A 22,019-nucleotide genomic window follows, 5' to 3' on the forward strand; every position below is an offset into this window, starting at 1 on the left:
TTTATTTAACTAATAGCACGTAAAACGATAATTATTTAACACAACTTTTATACTTTGCGAATATAAATGGTAAAAAACATTAAGCCTATTGGCATAGATTTGTAGCAGCCCATGGACCTTAAATAGGCCGGTCCAAGACATGAGCCTACAACGGAGAGATAGAGAAGGAAAGATAAATATATAAAACACAATTTTACAATAGGGTTAAATGGAAAAATAAGCTTCCCAGATGCCTTTATCTTATCGACACCTAAAAAGATAACGATAAACGATAAGAAAGACGATGTACATGAAGAAGGAAAAGGGAGTTATCTGATAAAGATTGGCAATACTGATTGCAATCGTGCATAGAAGAAGTGGGGGAGGACGTCATGATAACAACAACTAAAAATACTCCACAAAGATTCGACGAGAACCAAAGATGCGATTAAGTGGTCTAAAAGTGATAGAGTAATGCAAGACAACACTGTAAGCCATGGAGGAGGGGGGTGGTTGGAGCTATTAGATTAGGGAGCTAGAAGGATAGATAAGGAGATGATATTGTCATGAGGAAGGAACATACCTAAAAGAAATGAGGGGGATTGGAGACATTTTAAGATTCACTAGGGTACTCCGGGACCTGGATGACTTAGAGCTACAAGAAAGAATAACATGAGAAAAAAAATTATATTAAAAAAATAGAGAGGAAAAGAAAGGGAAAGGATAAGAGAAAATGTTGCATGCAAAATCTACAGGTAGATCCACCCATTCATTATAACAAATTTCGCCAGTAGCAAAATCTAAAATAGATTATGAGCTGGATGTTATTAAATCTGCTCATAATGGTCAACTTGATATTGAAAAAACAAAATAAAATTCATCTACCCTAGATAGTAAATACTCCTAAACCCTATTTAAAACAGTCCAGTTAATGCAATCGGCCAGTCCTCTAGAAACATAGCAAAACGGACAATTGGATCGATTATGAAATCTATTTAGCCGATCCTTCCAATGGCAGCTGAAAAGATCAATGAAGCTCCTTGTACATGAGTAATTCACATGCTACTCACTCCAAGTCCCATAAACATTTTGGATAATATAATTATTTATTCCTCAATTAATTCGTCTTATTATCGTCACATAACTATTAACCCAAGCTAATTAACGGAATTAGTCAAAATTGGCCTGAGTCCGCTTTCTGTGAAGATTCGAGAAGCTCGGATGGCTGGCATCTTTGGGTGTCAAAGACTTGGACCTCAAGAAAGTTCGTGAGGCCTTTTATTGACTCTGACCAACTTAGTGGGGCTTTTTTGCAAATTTGAGTGCAGTAGTAACTTGGAAGAAGAATAAGTAGGTTTACATGCAAATAATAACTTTTCAGAAGAAATAATATTCGACCAAATTAATTATAACTATATATTTTGAACTATCACCTAATATTATTTATATGTTCTTAACAAGAAAATGTGCCTGAGAATCCCTAACTAATAACCCTTATACGTCCAAAATTGACATGCGAATGCCACATGACTAAAATTTTCATTTATGCCCAAATTATGTTTATATTTCTCTCTAAATTTATAATAAAATATTTATACTCTTTCTCCTAATTTTTTTTTCCTTCTCTCTTCCTTCTCATCCTTACATTATTCCTTCCCAATCCAACAGTGAGATTGCTTCTAATTTCTCTTCTCAGTCTCAATCTCTTCTAAATTTTCGTTCTCATAATCTCTATCACATCCCTTCTCCTACAACTTAAATATGTATATAAGTATAGGGTAATTTTGTAAAATTAACTTTTCTATTAATGGTGTAACTCTCTAATATGTAATAAGTGATGTCGGGTCTTAGTCACGATTGGTTTATTTGTTCACTTAATTAAAGCTCAGTTGTGAAATCCAAATCCACTACAATTATCTAATTACGTATTTGCCCCCTAGAACGGTCTCTTTTCACCGGCTATATACACAACTACAAGAGAGAGAGAGAGAGAGAGAGAGAGAGAGAGAGAGAGAGAGAGAGAGAGCGAGCGAGCGAGAAACGCCTCCTCTCATTGCACAGAGGAAATTATAAAATTAGGAAAAAAGAGATCGGCAACGTTACCACCAAGAACATTTTTGTTTTCAATAGGATTCCTACAGGCGAGAAAACCATCAACGCTGGGTATTAATCCGTCCTTCCATGTCATCCGACGAACCCACCTCCGAAAGCGGCCACCGATACGTTAAGATGCGATCCGAGCCGTCGATCCCTTCGTCGCACTCGTTCCGGATGCAGGGGCCGGAGCCGGTGCGGATTTTTGATGAATTGCCCAAGGCTAACATCGTATCGGTTTCGCGGCCCGATGTTAGCGATATCACGCCGATGCTTCTCACCTACACCATCGAGGTCCGGTACAAGCAGGTTCGTTTGAATCTTTTCTTGACGTTTTAATGTTATTTGGGGTTTTCCTGTTCTGGATGTTCTGTATTTGTTGAAAAGTCGACATCTTCTGGTGGTTATGTGATGTACATATTCTGAATTGAGGCTGAATTCGATGTGCTCTGAGACAAAGTTGATGCCTTCTTCCTTGCGTATTTCTGTACGGAGTTGCCACTTTTATGTTCTTTATATCTGGAACTAATGTGACTAAAGTGAGATTCTAACGGATTTGGTTGTTTAACCAAATGTTTCTTGATTTGGAAACATTTGGTTGTTTAATGCTAATTCATGTATGTTTACTGCTGACATGACTTAATATTATGGTTGCATAATTCATGTTAATGAAACCCAGGATTTATGATATAGTGAAGGGGACACAACTTGTTCATTCTTCTTTGTTGCAAACTGTGCATTCTCTATTCAGCTTTGTCATAACTTGGATGCCTACACAAATGTAGTTTCGCCAAAGATGCTTGCAAGATGAAAGATTGCTTTTTAGTTTAGCCAAGGAAACTGACTTGCAAGCATCCAAAAGAGGTGAAGGGCTGTGGAAGCGATCCTCAGTCACCTACAACACAATCTAATAGGAATAGCAATAGATTAGGGTAAACTAAATATTAGCAAAGCTAATATCAATACCAAATAAGAAATTCACAGTCAAGATGCTAAATGTAGAAAACTTTTAATTACCCAAGCTAATCACAAACATAAATTTCAAATATATACAAACCACAAAGAAGAGAGAACAAGAGACACGAAATTTATGTGATTTAGCGATATGCTTACATCCACGGGAATTGCAAAACTTTAATTCACTAGTAGAGATGTAAATACAAGTATTTGCATGCTCTAATATCTCCCAATACAATAGAGAAGATCTATCTCCTAAAGCCTTCTCCACTTGCAAAACCCTATCTTTTCTCCCCTTTGTATGCCCTAAAACCCAACAAAAAGTATTTGTAAGCATGACTTGGAGGAAAAAAGAAATCAGTGGACTCTTCAAACGGGTTGACGGCGTTTGAATGCTCGTGCTTCGTTGAAAACCCGTTCTAACGGATTTCAAACACTGGCTTCTTTCAGGCTCTCGGGTTATTGATCGTCCAAACGTTGTTCAAATGCCTCCATCTTGTTCAAACGGAGGTAATGCTGTTAGAACGCTGGAACATAAATTTAGAATGCTATCAATATGCAACAAACCAGTTTGAACATTGTCAATACAACCCGTCCTTGAAAGCATATAGACCTTTAGGAAGTTCCTGTTGTATTGTCATTGTTGTGCTCCTAGTGCTTTAGATTCTGCCAGTCCTTCAGCCCAATAGGGTCCTTAGTTGAATAAATATTAAGTATTCCTCCTCTTGATAAAGAAACTTAGTATAGTCTAATTCTTTCTTTTTGAATGTGTCTAAAGTGATCGTCAGTTTTGAGAAAGTGGTACATAGAAAAGTTATAGATGCACTTTCAAATTGTCATGGAAATGTTGAAAAGATGTCTCTCATCAACAACTTGTAAGAATTTCAGAAAGCTTAATGAGATTAGTTGATGCATTTATGCTTTTGACTTCTGGAATAGCCAAGACATTTTTTATAGAAGCTTTATATAATGGTAGGTCATGCAGTCATATATTTCCGTTTTATCACAGCTATTCTACTTGGTTTTACCTTGTTTCGAGAAAATTCTTCTCTAGAAAGGGAAACATGAAAGATGCTAAACTTGAACAGAAGGTGGATAAAGAAAATGAACTCATTATGATGTTATTTAAAAGAATTTTGTTCTGGCTTAGGCAGCTTGTGCTATTTTCTACTGGCATGGCCAAAATGTCATGTAAAAGCATAGTACTTTACTTCCTTGGTTGTAGACATCGTTTAAGTAAGAAGTTATATGCTGATTTGATGTACTTATCTTCTTCTCATTAATATCAATTTATTCAAAATTAATTCTGTTAATCTGTTGCTATTGTTGCCCCCTCTTCTACGAGGGACATATTCTCTGTTGACTTGCTTATCCATGCCAGTGTTGCCTCTGCATTTGTACTGATAAAATAAGCCTACTAATTTGGGAGGTTTAGCTTTTGACCTGAGGAAATTTATTCTTAACGATTCACTGATGGAGATATTGTATTATACTATGATCTGTCTTTTAAGCTAGCTGCTTGGTGTCTGGACTCGCAACTTCATTCCAGTTAACTTATTGTTTTTGGATGGATAATGAAATGCTTTTGTCTTTCTCTTGATGATTATCTGACCGGTTTACGAATAGACACATGCATATATGTACAACCATGCTATGATGCTTATGTTTAGGCAGGGCACTTTCTATCTCTAATGATTTGTTAATTCTTTCATCAGTCTAGGTGGCGCTTAGTGAAGAAGGCATCACAAGTTCTCTATCTACATTTTGCACTGAAAAAACGTGCATTTATTGAGGAATTCCAAGAGAAACAAGAGCAGGTTCATTTGCATGTCTCTTGATAATCTATCTGTAGTGGATCTTAATCACTTTTTAATCCAAAAAAGTATCTAAATCATTTTTGCTTTACTTGTGCATCTTTTCAAGATTGTCCTTTTTCTCATTTCTGCCATTTCAGTCATGATGCATTGTTCAAGATTTTGTGGAATATGGGTTTCAAATATTTTGATGAGTTTTCGCATTAAACCCACTTTTAGAAAACAATGGTTTACTTGTAAAAATCATATGACAGAATTGACAAAAAATCATTTATCTTTTCAATCCTTCTCTGAAAGTCTCTTCTCATTTTCCCAAGTTGCGGATTTTCATTCTGACCATATCAACGAAAGATCTCCTTTTTTCCGTCATCAGAACCATTGAAATGCAATTTGATTTTGTACATGAGCCTTAGAAGAATGTAATAGCACCCTTTTTCTGTATCATGAACTAAAGGTTAAAGAATGGCTTCAAAACCTTGGGCTCGGGGAGCATACTGCCGTTGTACACGATGATGATGATGCAGATGATGAACCTGTTTCCTTGCAGCATGATGAGAGCTATACTGTTAGGAACAGGTAACTACTGTTTAGATTAAATGTTGTTGCATTCAACTGTAACAAGTAAGCATGCATGAACCAGATGATGTGATATACATGTAGTTAAATAATGAAAAAGCATTCCCCTAGTTTCTTACTACTCAGAATATTCAATGGCCACGGGGCTCTCTGATAAGCTACTCCTTTTCTCCTTTTGCTTCCAGCATTGGAGCCTATAAGGATTCTTAAGTTTCAGTGTCTCTGTTTTCCCCACCATCTTTCTCCAAGCCTTGGAAGAGACTGGGTCACAAGTTCTTGATCCACTTAAATTTCGCCTCCTCCCTTTGCTTTTTTCACTTATAGAAGTCTCCTGCACAGCTTTCTCATCCTTTTGTTCTTGATTCCCAAGCATGAGCAAGAATAAGAAATTTGTTGAAGAGGTTTTAGGTGATGAAGAGGCAAGGACCATCTTGGAAGAAAAGGAGATAAAGGTTTGTATTTGCTGAAGGAATTCAAAGCAATAAAGAGAGGCCTCAACATCATTGTCTACTGAGGTCCCAAGTTTGGAGAAAGTTAGTTCCTACAGTCTCAGGTTGTTCCAGATCTAGTTGAGATGGTCTTCCACCATGCTTGGTTAGTCTTTAGATAATTCAACTGGGAAGAGCTAAGCATCTTTCAGGTCGGACACAACCTGTTAATGTTTCATAGTCGATGGTAATTTTGTTCTTGTTCTTAGATATATCTTTCAGATTTGTCATTATATCTGGGCAATCTTCTCAACTCTTGAGTTTAGGTTTACCAATACCCATTATCATTCCTGGATTTACTACCTATCCAAAGGTAACTTCTATCATCATTATCATCATGAATTACCTAATATTTCTTATGAAAGCTGCCTAGTTCGTTGTTCGTCTTTGGATGTCTCTTTAGATGATAAGAAAGAATTGTTGCCTAATTCCGGTAGTCTTTTAACCTGCATCTCATTGTTTTGACATGGACTGAGTTAAGAAAGTATTTACTAACACATATACATAAGATGTGGTTATACACTTAGGAAGTTCATTAGCTAGCTCTCTTGTTGGTATCCTAAACTTATTAAATATTTTCATTGTCTTCGCAGAAATGTTCCATCAAGTGCTGCATTGCCTGTCATCCGACCAGCACTTGGAAGGCAACAGTCCATCTCTGACAGGGCAAAGATAGCTATGCATGGGTATTTAAATCACTTTTTGGGGAACTTGGATATCGTAAACTCTCGGGAGGTACAGATATTCTTGTTAGACTTGATTTGTGTCAATATAGAATCACACTATCGTATTGAATGATGAAAGAGATGTATGCCTTTTCAAGGTGGAAGGAATGCATCCCCTCTTGTCAGGACCTTCTCATTTTGTATATTTTGTATATTTTAAGCACTAATCAATCATTTTCTCTTGTCTAGTAACTGACTTGGTAATTTTACATCTTTATTGTATTTTTTTTATAAAAATTTTACAACTATAAGAATGTTTTGCCTGTTCTGCACACAAATGAGGTCCACCAAATTGCAGGTTTGCAAGTTCTTGGAGGTCTCAAGGCTATCATTTTTGCCTGAATATGGACCCAAGCTAAAAGAAGACTTTGTTTCGGTGAGACATTTGCCAAAAATTCAAAAAGCTGATGACAGAAGATGTTCATGTGGTTGGTTTAGTTGTTGTAACAGCAGCTGGCAAAAGGTATGTCTTGCAATATCTATGGATAGAACTGCAAGTGTTTATATGTTTTAATGACATCTTTTTTTTTTTTCTTTGGTGAGTTTTTTTAATGCTGCGATGGAACTCAGTCTATAGAGTTATAAATTAAGAAGCTTACTACTAACTTGGACTTCTGTGTTCTCGGATTTTTTTGAGATTGCTTTCATGATAGGCTGCTACAATTAAATCTAAGTTAGAATTATTGAGAAAGCCTTCAAATCTAAAAGTTTGTATGCTCTAGATCTTTGAGTATTCATGTTTTAGTACATAGGTTGCTTTTGAATTTTATACTAATTGCTAATATTATCAGATCTTAGTAGAAATGCTGTAATTTCTCTTGTTGCTTGTACACACTAATATTTTCTTTAATTTTAATATTTTTTCATTTATTTTGGAACATTCCTGATTTTTGGATCCCTGTTAGGATGCCCTAATGCCTAAGTGTTAGAATCTGTTATTGTAGTAAATTCTTGGTATGAGTATTCATGTCTGATCAGTTGTCACAGAAATGAGAAGCAAATGTTCCAGGCCTTTGTCTGTTCTTTTGCTCTGAGCTACACATAGAAAAGGCCACTTCTTTTTAAGTTGGATTCTGATATGTTTATCTTGTGCTCAGTTATCATAATACTTACTCCTTAAACTCAATTGGTTTTTTAGTGTGTTCCCTTTCTCTGTTTAAATGTCTGCTTCCACAGGATGATGCCTAATTAAACACTCCTTTATTAGGTCTGGGCTGTATTGAAGCCAGGATTCTTGGCTTTTCTAGAGGATCCTTTTGATAGCAAGCTTTTGGATATTATTATTTTTGATGTATTACCACCTTCTTATGGAAATGAGGAAGGTCATTTTCTTCTAGCAAAAGAGACAAAGGAACGCAATCCTTTGCGCTTTGGATTCCAGGTACTTTTTAAGAGATTCTTTTCTAATTCAGTATGTCGTTTGATATTGGTATCTTTGGTTTCTGAATTGACGTTGGAAAGCAATGTACATCGAATATATACTAGTAGAATCTATACTAATAATTGAACAACCATCCATCAGTTGTGCTGTCAAAATAACAGTCATGGTTGTACATATTTTTAGAAGTTAATGTTTCAAATTGAGTGGATCAGGTACACAGATATGTATTTTTTTTTCTCACCATATATGAAGATAAATCAACATTCAGAGATTCTCATGTTATGAAGAGGAGCTTAACTAACATAAGTAATGTTGTCAGATATAGGCTTATGAAAGAGAAATGCTGAGGCCTAAATTCTATGGTAAAATTAAGTGTTTTTTTTTCTATAAGAATATGAGAATGCATAAGTAAGAAAAGGGAAATGGAACCTCAAAAGAATATATGTTAAAGTGATGTTATTAGATTGCTGAAGTTTTGCATAGGCAAACTGAAAGAAGGTAAAAACAAAAATCAAAATTAATTGAGCATATTTGGATTTGGGAGGTCTCACGTAGTCACGTGTCACAACCCTTGGGTGGCTTAATTACTTTTTCTTATCAGGGTTGAGTTTCACGTGATGGAGGATTATTTTCTTAACTAGCATTGATTTTAAGCTGTGGATTCCTATGCCATTATTGGCAAGTTAAGAGCCATTTGTCGCTCATAAACCATTATTTCGTGTTGCTTGATTGTTTGTTGGTGAGCAATTATTCTAGCTGATAAATCTTATGTTATATTAGAAAGGAGCTGCTGAAATAAGTTCTGATTTGGTTATTTTTTTCAATCTAATTTTCTTCAACTCTGACTAATTTTCTTCTCTTATCTCTTCTTTCTGCAAAAAAGATTTTAGTGACGATTTCGTGCCATTCCATCTTGAGATCTCCGATTACTATTATCTGAACCAAACATCTTCTTGTGATATCAGAAATCCAGTTTAATTTTACCTAAAAACATGGCTTAATTTGCAAGCTAAGTTGTTTACTTTTATCTAATTAAAAAATTTGCTTCTAGCTGTTAGAAATAAGAAGATGTTTCTTGTGACCAGGCTTCTTTATTTATGTGTTTTGATCTAACTAATCCATTTTACAAGGGCTACACTATTACATCAAGAGAATGTACTTCATTATGATATGTAACTCTCTGGCACTTGGTTTGTAGAGAAGAACTGTAACATTGATTTTTCTGATTATGAGAATGATACTAATTCTGGTTTAATCTGATTGATATTCATAAAAGGTATCTTGTGGGGGCCGAAAAATATTTTTAAGGTCTAGAAGTGACACTAAGGTTAAGGATTGGGTTGCTGCAATAAATGATGCTTGGTTACGGCCTCCAGAGGGTTGGTGTAATCCTCACCGATTTGGTTCTTTTGCACCGCCTAGGGGTTTGATTGAAGATGGAACTCTGGTTCAGTGGTTTATAGATGGAAGAGCTGCATTTGAAGCAATTGCTTCTTCTATTGAGGGAGCCAAATCAGAGGTCTGTTTTATCCTCTTGGATTACAGTGATTGGAATTTAGAAAGTAGAATTAGAGCTTAAAATTGAATTACAGGAATTAATGCTTACAAGTTAAATGCAGATATTCATCACTGATTGGTGGCTGTGCCCAGAAGTGTATCTTAGACGTCCATTCCATCTTCACGAGTCCTCCAGACTTGATGTTCTGCTGGAAGCAAAAGCTAAACAAGGTGTACAGGTACTTTTTGCAGATTGTTTCGGTTATAATTTTATTTATTATTTTGTTTAGTTGTTACTATCGATTTAAATATCCAAGTTCTTAATGCCATGCCAAAGCAACAATCTGCTAAATGAATGGTTATTCCTCCATGGCTTATTCTGCTTCCATCAATATTTGCCTGGATACATGGAGTCCTTTATAATTTCTTAGATGACATCACAATCCTGATAAGCTATCATCCTCAGATAACTTAAGAAATTGCTAGTTTGCATGAAAACCTGCATAGTCATGCAACAATAATCTGATTATGAAACTGCACAATCAATTTCTCTTGACTTGGGTTAAAAATATGTGCTTTGTGTTTTCAACTCCTTAGTCATTGGTTTTAGTTTATTAGTTTGAGTTGGTGGACATGATAGCAATGTTGTATAAAATTCAACATGCATGACTTTTCAAAAAGCAAGTTTTTGTAACTAAAATGTCATAAGAAGGGAATCTATCTACTTCGTTTCTTTTCCCAGTACCTAAATACTAAGTTTTCACGCATCCTCTTCAATCATATCTCTTGTAATTTTCTATACATGAATCTTCTTAGTTCTTAGAGCAAGTCTTGGAACTAATGCTGCAAGGCAGGAAAACCTATAATCATGCCTCTAGTTCCATACCTTCCACTATTCATAAAGGTTGAAGATGCACCCTCTTGTCTCACACACTCTCACTAACTATGTTTCCATTCGAATCTTCCATTTCTTTCATTTCACTCTCAAGTAATGGTGGCAAACTGGCAATTTTTGATGTGATATGAATCAGTGACCTTTAAAAGGTTGGCTTTATCATAACAAGGTTAGCGTAACACAAATATTAGGTTGGTTGTTTTCATATCTGTGACCTTTGCAGCATGCAGGTGGGTAGGGGATTTACATGGGTGATCTGGTTATTGCAGACCATGCTGGATTTGATAGTATTCTTGTTGATATTAAAGGTACTTAAGAGATAATGGATTAATATGGGAGATCTGTTCAAAGACTGGGAGGATGCAAAGCACAGAAAATTTGAGTCATATACCATGAGACTTTAGAAGAGTTCTATAGATTAAGAAGCAAAACAAGTTACCTAAAAGCTATTTTAGTTTCAAGCTAAGTAGATTAACAGTATGATCATTTACATACTAAGAAGGATGACAGAGAAGTACAAGGAGATGCTTTACTTAAAAGTTGTCCTGAATAATTGTTAGTGTGATTGGAAATATGTACACTGGAGCTATGATTAGTGCTAGGATATTTGGGAAGAACAAAGTGGATTTGCAGTAGCAATATGACTGAGTCGGTTATCAGTGTTAAGTCCTTATACGTTTTCCTCCACAATAGATAATTTAACATATTGAAGTTGAGACGTCCTTTTAGTTGACTGGATTAAGCAACGACAGTAAGTTGTGGGGCTAAGAAAGTGGGGATCTGAACTTTTCAGAATAATTTGGTCAAAAACTATGTATATTGAATGCAATTGTTGTGAATCGAGTCCAACATTTCTGCATATAAATAATTAACTGTTGGATAAAATGGATATGTTTCTTGTGGCATGTTCTCAATCACTACATTGGGGGTATAAGGCACTCAATTTGAGTCGCACAATAGACGAATGACCGAACTCAAGCTCAAGTTCGATCTTGATTAAAAAACCTGTCTAGCTTGAGATCTCCTTAGTGTGTTCGAGCTTGGCTCAGATTAGCTTGTCTTTGGGTATTTTATATACAACTGCATATATATGTTTGTGTAGGTATGCATACTTAATTATTAGCTAGCTTAACCGAGGTTTCGAGTATCAGGATTGGTTGCTCAGAAAATAATATGTATTGGCCATTTCGGTTTCATCCTATTTTTTTAAATTACATAAAATTCTGAAAGTTGTTTTAAAATGTAAGAAAATCCTAAAATAATAGAAAAATGACAAAAATAATAAAATATAAATAGCTCACATATGAAGTCTAAAAATTTTAAAAAATATTCATTCAAAACCACGATGAATTCCTGCTTGGATTTCACAAATTGCTAAGCTCATCATTATCATTGTCATGATTACATAAATATCGTTTAAAACCTTCAAATTCCCCAACGAGTGATTGTATCAAAACTAGTCATATCATATGATTACTCTTGTTATTCTTGATGATTAATATAACTAGCATATGGATTATGCAACCATTCAAAATAATCAATACTTGATGAACCATAGTTATAGAGAGCAATATTTGCATGACGACATTGCTGATAAGTATATATATTATCAATTTTGTCTTTAATACCTCTATCATGATATATGATTTAATATCTTTGATTTCTTTGATCAAGTCTAAAAGGAAAGATCTCATCATCATATGTATCTTTTCATCGATTATTTATTCTCCACATCTTTGATTTATTAAGTCAAAGGATCTTCATCAAAATTTTGACTTAAATTAATCATCTGATCATTTTCTGGCTTTCTTCTTAGATTTCTCTTTATCGATATCATATTATAATGACATAATACCAACTTTTTCAACCTCTCCATTGTCAATCTATTTCAAATTTTCAGTATGAAATAAAGAGAAAGTAATTCAATTTATTTCACACCGTAATGAAGACACAATTTAGTTTAAGATCTTTTTTCCTATTGGTGTCAAATTTGGTACCTCATCCGATTCATAAATGGACCACCATTTAGTTGAAATTTTACGAGATATTGTTGTAACAATTTTAGCAATTGCTCAACTTTGAATCTATATATCTCCACATGAATGAAGAGAGAGGAATGCTCATCGGAGAGAGCTGGGGAACTTGGAGGGGAGGGAGCGGGGGATTTAGAGTGGCTTGAACTTGAGGTGAAGCTTTGAGTGAAAATGTTGTGAAAAAAATACTTTAGTTATTTGATGGAGGATTCCACAGCATGAGTCATAGTTGGATGGAGGAAAATTAATGGGTCAACATGATCTTAAATAGTTGGAGGTGATAGCGGTGGCTGAAGTTATTGCAAATTGTAAAATATGCAGGTTTTAACTTCTATAATATACTTTTGAACTGATAAGGTAAGTCTGTGTTGGCATCGTTATTTTTTTAAACACTTTCAGAAGTTTTCATTCTATCCTTTATTTGTGTAGAACAGTCATTCTCTGTTAGATTGTAATGCCAGAGGTAGTGGGACTAGTTATTACTTTTAATTAGTAATACTGACATGTGACAGCTTGCAGATTTACATCCTTCTTTACAAAGAGGTTGCTCTTGCTTTGAAAATCAACAGTGTATATAGTAAGCGGAGGCTACTTAACATTCATGAGAATGTTAAAGTTTTGCGATATCCTGATCATTTTTCAGCAGGCGTTTATTTATGGTATGGTATTCATCTAATTTGAGTAACCCATCAACCTGTACTGTCTTTTCCACTTGACTTTTATGACCTTGAGCTGATTATGATGATGATGTTCTGATTGTATCAAGGTCGCATCATGAAAAAATAGTGATTGTTGACAATCATGTATGTTATATTGGAGGGCTTGATTTGTGCTTTGGTCGTTATGACAATTCTGAACACAAAGTTGGAGACTTCCCTCCTCTGATTTGGCCCGGAAAGGATTATTATAATCCCAGGTAACTTGATGTATATCTTCTAGAATAGATTGTTAGTGGAAGCATGCAGTTGATCTGTCCAAGAGATTTTGGAACTTAAATATTGCAATTCTGTATCAATCTAAATATGATTTTTTAAAATATATATAAGGGAATCTGAGCCAAATTCCTGGGAAGATACAATGAAAGATGAACTGGATCGTTCAAAATATCCTCGAATGCCCTGGCATGACGTCCAATGTGCTCTTTGGGGGCCACCTTGCCATGATGCAGCAAGGCATTTTGTCCAGCGCTGGAATTTTGCGAAGGTTGATTCATTTTTCCTATTTCTTTTTATTTAGATGCTTCCTCTTCTATACAATCATTTTTTACTAAATATTCTTTTCCAGAGGAGTAAAGCGCTAAATGAGCAAGCCATTCCCTTGTTGATGCCTCAGCATCACATGGTTATTCCACATTATGTGCGCACTACAAAAGAAATGAATTCCCAGAATAAGCAGCAAGATCTTAATCCTAAATATGTTAAAAAGCTGGGTTCCTTTTCGTCCAGCTCATCGTCCCAAGACATCCCATTGCTGTTGCCTCAAGAGCATGATCAGTCAGCATTATCTGGTGGAAACAGAGAGGCGAATGCATTAGACATCAGTCATCGTCCTTTAAATCAGCCAAATAGAACTAGGAGCCAGCCTCTGTCGACAGGAAAGACAAATGTTGGGCATTTAGTTCAAGATTTGCAAATGAAATCATTTGTAGATGATCTTGATTCTCCACAGCCTCCAAAGGAAGAACATTTTGATGTGACTGCAGAGCCAGCATTTGAGAAAGCAGATAAGGAATGGTGGGAGACACAAGAGCGAGGCAATCAAGTTATCTCTGCTGGTGAAAGTGGACAAGTTGGTCCCAGGACATCTTGTTATTGTCAGGTAATATCTTTCATCTTGTAATAGCAGATTAAAGTGATATATATATATATATATGGTATAATTTTCTGATATTCTAATGCACATCTTATCTGCATTGTTTTCATACTACATGATCCATGAATTATGCTATATTTACTTGGATTTGCTTATATCTTCAACACTGCATTAGACTACTGAAAAGGAAGATAGGATTTCACCTTTACCTTAGGAACATCAGGTTCCATTCTTACTTGAGGTGACTCTCGATTGTTTCCCACCTAGATGCAACATTTTTGTGTTAGTTTGTTTATCTAGTTTTTTCTGTTTGTAACATCTTGAGTCAGTAATTCATCAGGCTCTAACTATTATATGTCCTCAGCTATATTGTTACATTACTTTAACATTTATTCTCCCTTCATCCGTCTTCTTTTCTAATATAGGGAAATGTTGTAGTTATTTCGTATGTTATATTAACTTATACTTCCGTCCATTTAGGCTGTTTCAATCCTCCAATTGTTCTAACCATACAGGAATCGTTGTAGGCCGAAACTAGAATTTGTTTCCAAGGGTTGACCTCAAGTTGATACCCAGCCAATCTATCCTATATCTCATGGTACCTTCTCACTCGTGGCCTTTAACAGTGAAACATTTTACAGAAAAAAAAGTACGGCATAGAAAAAGTATGATGCTGCTGCTTCTGACTTGTAACACTTTGCCTCCTTGATTCATGTCTTTGCCCTAACTGGAAAAACTATGAGATATTAGTTATGCTTATAATCCTCATCCTGTGAGGGTTGGAGCGTCCGGATTAACAGGGAAAGATGTTAGTTACAAAATGATTCCAGGGAAAAAGAACTAGAGAAGGAAAAGGAAAATCCTACTAAAAGTGAATAAAGATAGATCCTCCATTGATTCATCATGTCTTGTAGGCTACACTGACTCAAGCACAGTTCTTGGTATGCATTTCTAAGCATCTTATTTTTCAAGCCTGCACACTTCTTACAGTCAGGTAAGATGTACATCCTCATTTTAATTGGAGGCTCCAAGTAAGATGAACATCCTACAATCTCATGTTTAGGATATTGTAATCATCTCATCACTTAAAATTAAATTACCCATCATTTGTGCTAGATTTTAGATTTCTGGAAGATCAGGAAATATAAATGCTGTTTTACTTTGAGTTGCCTTATAATTCATCCAGTTTGGTATCACCTAGCTATTAAAGTGAACTTTTTGCCTTTTTATTGCACTTTTTAGCTAATGACATTGTATTTGGCAATATTGTTATTTATCAACGAGCAAAATGCATATGTACCTGAAGAAAATGAAATTACCTTCTTTCAATTACACTAAATTCTACTCATTCTTGCTGTGGAATATTTACCTAGATCACTACATTGATCTTCTGATTTATTACATAATATCTTAGAAAAGTTCCATCATATTTACGTTTCTTCTGAATTTATTTTGATATTAATTGGATGTAATCACATTTCTAATGTAGATTATTAGGAGTGTTGGCCCATGGTCAGCTGGGACAAGCCAGAACGAAGAAAGCATTCACAATGCCTATTGTGCTCTTATTGAAAAATCAGAGCACTTCATATACATTGAGGTGTGCATTTCTAACAGAGGTCTTAATGATTTTGCATGTTTCATTCATAGGCATTGGCAAACTATAATCTTCAGTAGATAAAATCAGTAATACAGATTAAAATTATCAGCTGTCTATAAATGTTTTGGGAGTTCTTGTGCAGTAACTTTCTGATTGTGTTAAAATTACTTTATCACAAAAGTTCTGCAGATGAAATGATGACATTCTAATAAGAAGAATCAGAAAGTCTTTCATGATTAATACTTTTTTCTAGTTAATCAGACAGTTCCACAAGATCATTCTTAAAAATTGCAAGGGCAACCATCTTTCTTAAAAGTACCATTTGATTTTGGTTTCCTGAAACTAAAGTAATTCTATGCTTGTAAAATACATGCTTGACCCTAATTACTGTGTGTTGATTCTTGCCATACAAACTTGATGATCTTTAGGATTTAATTTTTTGCTTTATCATTTATCTTAAGTGTACATTATCTAGTGCTTATTGAGTTATCATGTACATTCTCTTAGGAGTATGCAACTTTACATTAGCTTTCTTTGTATGCTTGGATCAGGAGCCTTTATATGCCTTTTGGCATATGGAAACTTTTCCTTTTGGTGGTGGCTGTTTGTGTTTACTGTTCCTATTGTTGGAATCTCACATGCCTGTCATTCTAATTTGTCAGACTTAATTCCAGTGTTTTGAATGGCGAAAAAGGCGGCTGCCATGGCGGGGCAGTGCCCTGGCCGTCTCACTAAGCCAATTGGTGTTGGCAAATGGTGGCCAAGCCGCCTAGGCACTAAAAAGCGTTAGGCGGGCCGACGCTTTGGCCTGCCATTTCTTGATGTAGGTCGGGTTTTAATAACTAATCTATATATAAAAAAACCTTTCGCTTGTTGTTCCCCCCTTCTCTCTCTCTCTCTCTCGCTTTTTCTCTTGTTCTCTCCCACTCTCTCTCAGTCTCTCTCACAATGGATGGTAACCCTAGAGGTGATCATCGGGTAGGTCGGGTTGGTTATCGCCAGTCAGCCTGTGAGAGTGGGCTAGCTAGGCCGAGCTTAATGAGCTTGCCGATGGTAGGGGTTTAGGAATAGAGGCCAGGCCGAATATGGTATGGGCCATAGTTGCCGCTCTTTTTGAATCGGAAGGTTAGGATTGTGTCGTTGTGGTCCTTCAGCACGTTCACCTCCCACTATGACAGATTGACCCGATCAAACCCTCCCCCTCGGGAAGGAATTTAGGGCAACTTTTGCACAACCTAACCTTGAGCTCGAGAGACCCATTGTAGGAAAATCCAAAATGATTCAAACTTTCCACAACAAAAAATCCCAAATTTGCACAATGGTCCTAGAGATCTTTGATTGGCTATAGATTGTAGCACGATGGGTGGGTTTTTGGGTCTTTGATTGGCTATAGATCTTCGACTGGGCTTCTTGGTCGAGCCGATGGGTGGGTTTTTGGGTAAGAGCTGGGCAAGCAAAGGGTTGGTCGTGCCGCCATTGGTAATTCAGGCTCAAGCCCGGCCAGAGCATGGGCTGGCTGGGCTATTTAATCAGCTCTAGGTACCCTCTCTCTCTCTCACACTCCCACTCTCTTTCACTCTCTCTCACTCCTACTCTCTTACAGTTTTAATGTTTTACTGTTTTTAAATTTTAATTATCCCGAGCTTAAATGCTCAATTACTCTTAATCTGCTATAGTAAGCAGCTATAGGAATTAATTGCTAATTAGTTTATGAATTATTGAATTAAGATTACTGAATTTTAGCGTGAACTCAAGCCTGATAAAGGGGAAGACCTGATTGCAGTCTGAAATCGCCAAAGCTGGTCAAAAGGATTCATTCTCTCTGGTTAAATTGATGCAATTGATCAATTTGGTAACTAGTTGAAGTCCAAACTAATTCCATCCCTTATCCGACTTGTTCCCCTTTTTCAAGACACCCATAAAAATCTAATCCTCGTGTTACACTGTCTCCTTGGATGTTTCTCCCTTCGGACTCGAAGAATAGGATCACTTTTGAACAGTTTTGACTCTTGAATGATATTTCATATTTGATTATTTTTACACCTTGATGAATATGAAATTATCCTGTCTGTTATTCCACTGTACTGTTTTGATTTTCTTTCAATATTTTGTCATAACTCTAATATTTTACACATTAAAAGGCACTGAAACCAAAACCCGTGAAACACCGTTATGTCTCATATATCTTGGGATGGAAACCAGAACTAAAACTTTTAATATTTCTTTGATTGGATATTCATTTAGAACTAAGGCAGAGTTGCCATACTAAGATGGCGTCGCGCTCTATACATTTTCTAGTGTTCTGCAGTGTAATGATTGTAAATTGCTTCCGTGGAAATTGAAAAATGTTTCTGCTAATGCATGATATCTTTATTTAGCATTGTATATTTGCTGACTTGGCTGCTTTCCTCTTTGGTGCTTCTTTTTTTTTCAGAATCAATTTTTTATATCAGGTCTTTCAGGAGATGATACAATAAAAAACCGTGTTTTAGAGGCATTGTACAAGCGTATCGTGCGAGCAGAAAAAGAAAAGAAGTATTTTAGGGTCATTATAGTCATACCCCTTTTACCTGGGTTTCAGGTTGGTATTATTTTACTATTGTGAATCACCTCAATTTTATGTTGTTGTTTACCTTGTACCCTCTGTTACAGGGGGGCATAGATGATGGTGGTGCTGCATCAGTGAGAGCAATAATGCACTGGCAATACCGAACCATTTGTAAAGGGCCAAATTCAATATTGCAGAATCTTTATGATATAATGGGTCCTAAAGCACATGAATATATTTCCTTCTATGGTCTCAGAACATATGGTAGACTTTGTGATGCAGGCCCGTTGGTTACCAATCAGGTAAAAACACCTTCCTCATTTAAGTTTTATCTGTTCTTGTTTCACCTGATTGACTTTGGGAAGGAACGAATATATTGGTTAATTCTTCAAAAAGAAGACATGTTTCCTGGTCCAATAATCCTGTTGAAACTTGAACTCTTTAATTTTCTCGGCCAACATTGTATCCCTAGTTATCGAGTTAAAGATATTTTGTTTTGAGGATTTTTCTTCCCCTTTTCACCATTATCTCATCAGCCTTTTTGGTTTCTGATTTCCATGTCTCCAGGTATATGTACACAGCAAGTTGATGATAATTGATGATTGTATGGCATTGATTGGTTCAGCTAATATAAATGACAGGAGCTTGCTAGGATCAAGAGACTCCGAGGTTTGGTTCATTACATAACTTGCCTTCTCTTTTCTGTGTCCTGTTAGAATTTAAGACTTGACATATTTAAAAGTTACTTTGGACATATTTTTTATAGATAGATTGCCATTGCATGATGCATTGTGCATACCCATAATTTGCTCTTTGATGACTTGTCTTTGTATCTTTATAAGGGTAATCCACTTTGTGTTATTTCTCTTTTCTCGATAAACTATCATATTCTGATTCAATTGGACTTTTTCACTATTCTCTCTGGTTTGGGATGTTTGCAATCCCTAAAATTTTTTTAAATAAGAGGAATTTGAGGATAGAAGTGTAAATTAAAAATATGCATTGTGGTCTTTTTGCATTAAAGGTAATGTCTTTCAAGAAGTTGCACCTAGGTCAGCATCACAAGTGTCAGAAACTTTGTTGGCTTCTTTTCCTATGATGTACAAGTCACATTCGAGACGTCATAACTTCCGAGAGAGAGAGATTATTTCAGTATCATAAATGGAAATAAGATAGATTAACATATGTTGGGACTTGGGCATGATTGCTCAAGACTTGCTTCTTACCTACCTATCTATGTTATCAGTCTAGATTAACTTTAACTTGTATACTTTGTTATTGAGGATTCTAATCATTAATTTGATGCTCCTATGCTATACCTTGTCATGATGGTTGCTCTTTCTTGGTCAGATTGGTGTACTTATCGAAGATAAAGAGTTTGTTTCTTCACGTATGAATGGAAGACCATGGAAAGCTGGAAGGTTTTCCCTTAGTCTCCGCCTATCTTTGTGGTCCGAACACCTTGGTCTTCGACAAGGGGAGGTTTGTATCTGTTGATTATTTTTGACATATACTAACGTTTTCTCAGGAGACGTGCATCTGTTTCCAATTCAAGGCTCTCAGATCCTTAGAAGCATACTTTATTGTATTATTTATCTACACCATGTCTTTATATACCTTACATTTATCCTCTTTGATACTGGTCCTGTATTTGAGAGCATTCAAATTTCGCATCGTAAGTTCCTTTTTGTGCTGTAATCATGTTAAAGGAGAGATTATAGTTGTGAACTTTGTGCCTTATAAGTCATTTCTGGATCAAGTTTTCATTGTTTTTTTTTGGTTATAGATGCATATATTGGTATTGAGATTTTTAATGTAATTTCTTTCCTGAATATGTCGTCTTATCTTTCTATCCAGTTTCGAATAACAATATGTATGTTTTTGTAAGTTCCTCAAGAGTGGTGCTGTTACAAATTTATCCTGCTTTTAATTGTAGTGTTCTGATTTTCACCTATGCAACTTTTCTTGTGTTGTTTGTGTGTTTTTAACTTTTTTTGTTGATCTTTCTTTTTAGTTTGAATAGTGCTTTGTGAAGTTCCTTATGGATGATGGTGTTACATGATTACATCCAGAAGCATTAAATCTGCATATTGTTCTTAGAAAGAAGTTACTGCTTATTTTGCTCTAGAAATATTATTCATTTAATGCAAGATGAGACTTGACCTGATAGATCAGTAACGAAAAACTAGGATACTAAATTCTCTGAGTGCTACTAAGTTCAGTAAAGCAATTTCTCTTATCTTTGTTTATGAATCTTTTCAGATTAGCCAGATCATTGATCCTGTTGACAATACAACTTACAAGGATATCTGGATGGCCACTGCTAAGGTGAGATAAATTAAAACACAGACCCTCTCCTTCCTGTATCTGTTGGGGGAACACTTCATTCTGTACTTGTAATCCCTTTCTTTCACCTTTACTTCATCATCTAGCATTAACAGGGTGCCTCTCAGACTCTCAGTACATGTTTCTGTAATGTTTGCTCATTTTGCCCAAGATAATTGTAGTTTACAAAATGCATAGACATACAACTCTATTACAATTATCTCCAAACATTTCCCTGGTACAAGGAACCATTTCATTAGCTTTAATACAAGACCTTTCGATGTTTGATGAAACCTTCTTCAAAATGCTGTGTTTTAATTGACATTTGGGAGCAAGATCTTGGGTACAGCGTGATATTATTGTCATTATCTCCTTGGTTCCTTTTTCTCATCTCTAATTAGATTGATCGCTTTAATTTGTTGGCAGACAAATACCATGATCTATCAGGATGTCTTTTCCTGCATTCCAAATGATCTTATTCACACAAGGTATCATTGCGTCTTAACAAAGACATTTTCACTCTTTACTTTTGATTTCTTTGCCTCAAGTGTTTTAAAAATGTCATTATGCAGAGCTGCATTTCGACAAAGCGTTGCTAACTGGAAGGAGAAAATGGGGCACACAACCATTGACTTAGGGATTGCTCCTGAGAAGTTGGAGTCTTATCAGAATGGAGATATCAAAGGCACTGACCCTATGGAGAGGTTACAATCAGTTAGAGGCCACATTGTTTCTTTTCCCTTGGATTTTATGTGTAACGAGGACTTGAGACCAGCTATCATGGAAAGCGAGTATTATGCAACTTCAGTTTTCCATTAGGTTTTAAATGAGTCATCAAAAACACTCCCATGTAGAGTTGTAAATACAGCACGCCATGCGGCTTACACAGGTATCCGAGACTGAAAATAATACAGAAAGAAAGAAAAAGATTTGGTCCCTGCAACAAGCGTTGCTATACAGGCCCTTCTCTTAAGAAGACTTGGGCATTGATCCAATTCATGAATTGTTTTTAGCAATATATAAAATATACCCTTGTATATTGTGTACATTTAAATTATATAAAAGCTTTGTGCCCTCACTCTAGCTCTTCTCTTTATTTTTTTAGAAAAGTGGAAACTTAATTGTGTTCCAGTTAAAACGGTGTTGTTGGGATTTGGATCTGGGTATACTCATTCAACATGAGCTCCTTCTGTGCATTATCTCATTGGTTAGCTTTTCTCTTTATTGTTGATTGAATGCACTGTAATTTTCCTTAAGACTTGTGCGCAGTGGGATATGAAAGATGCATTTGTTTA

General features: G+C 35.7%; 1 protein-coding gene across 2 annotated transcripts; it reads left to right on the forward strand.

Moving 5' to 3' along the window:
• Window positions 1-1,987: 1,987 nt before the first annotated feature.
• Window positions 1,988-21,802, forward strand: LOC140775369 (phospholipase D zeta 1). 2 transcript variants are annotated; one of them, XM_073118620.1, is made up of 20 exons: window positions 1,988-2,382; window positions 4,746-4,847; window positions 5,299-5,420; window positions 6,502-6,643; window positions 6,932-7,096; window positions 7,841-8,014; window positions 9,291-9,533; window positions 9,634-9,750; window positions 12,959-13,098; window positions 13,206-13,355; window positions 13,486-13,642; window positions 13,724-14,257; window positions 15,741-15,851; window positions 18,286-18,432; window positions 18,504-18,701; window positions 18,967-19,068; window positions 19,750-19,881; window positions 20,662-20,727; window positions 21,151-21,212; window positions 21,297-21,802. In XM_073118620.1, the coding sequence occupies exons 1-20, from the start codon at window positions 2,161-2,163 to the stop codon at window positions 21,541-21,543; spliced, it is 3,333 nt and encodes a 1,110-aa protein (XP_072974721.1). In that variant the 5' UTR covers window positions 1,988-2,160; the 3' UTR covers window positions 21,544-21,802. The 2 variants fall into 2 exon arrangements, with proteins under 2 accessions (XP_072974721.1, XP_072974720.1); XM_073118619.1 differs by having other exon boundaries at window positions 21,151-21,802.
• The last annotated feature ends 217 nt before the right edge of the window (window positions 21,803-22,019 follow it).

Source organism: Typha angustifolia, chromosome 14 (genome assembly GCF_048772165.1).
Source record: "Typha angustifolia cultivar Huaian chromosome 14, ASM4877216v1, whole genome shotgun sequence".
In the NCBI taxonomy this organism is placed as follows: Eukaryota; Viridiplantae; Streptophyta; class Magnoliopsida; order Poales; family Typhaceae; genus Typha; species Typha angustifolia.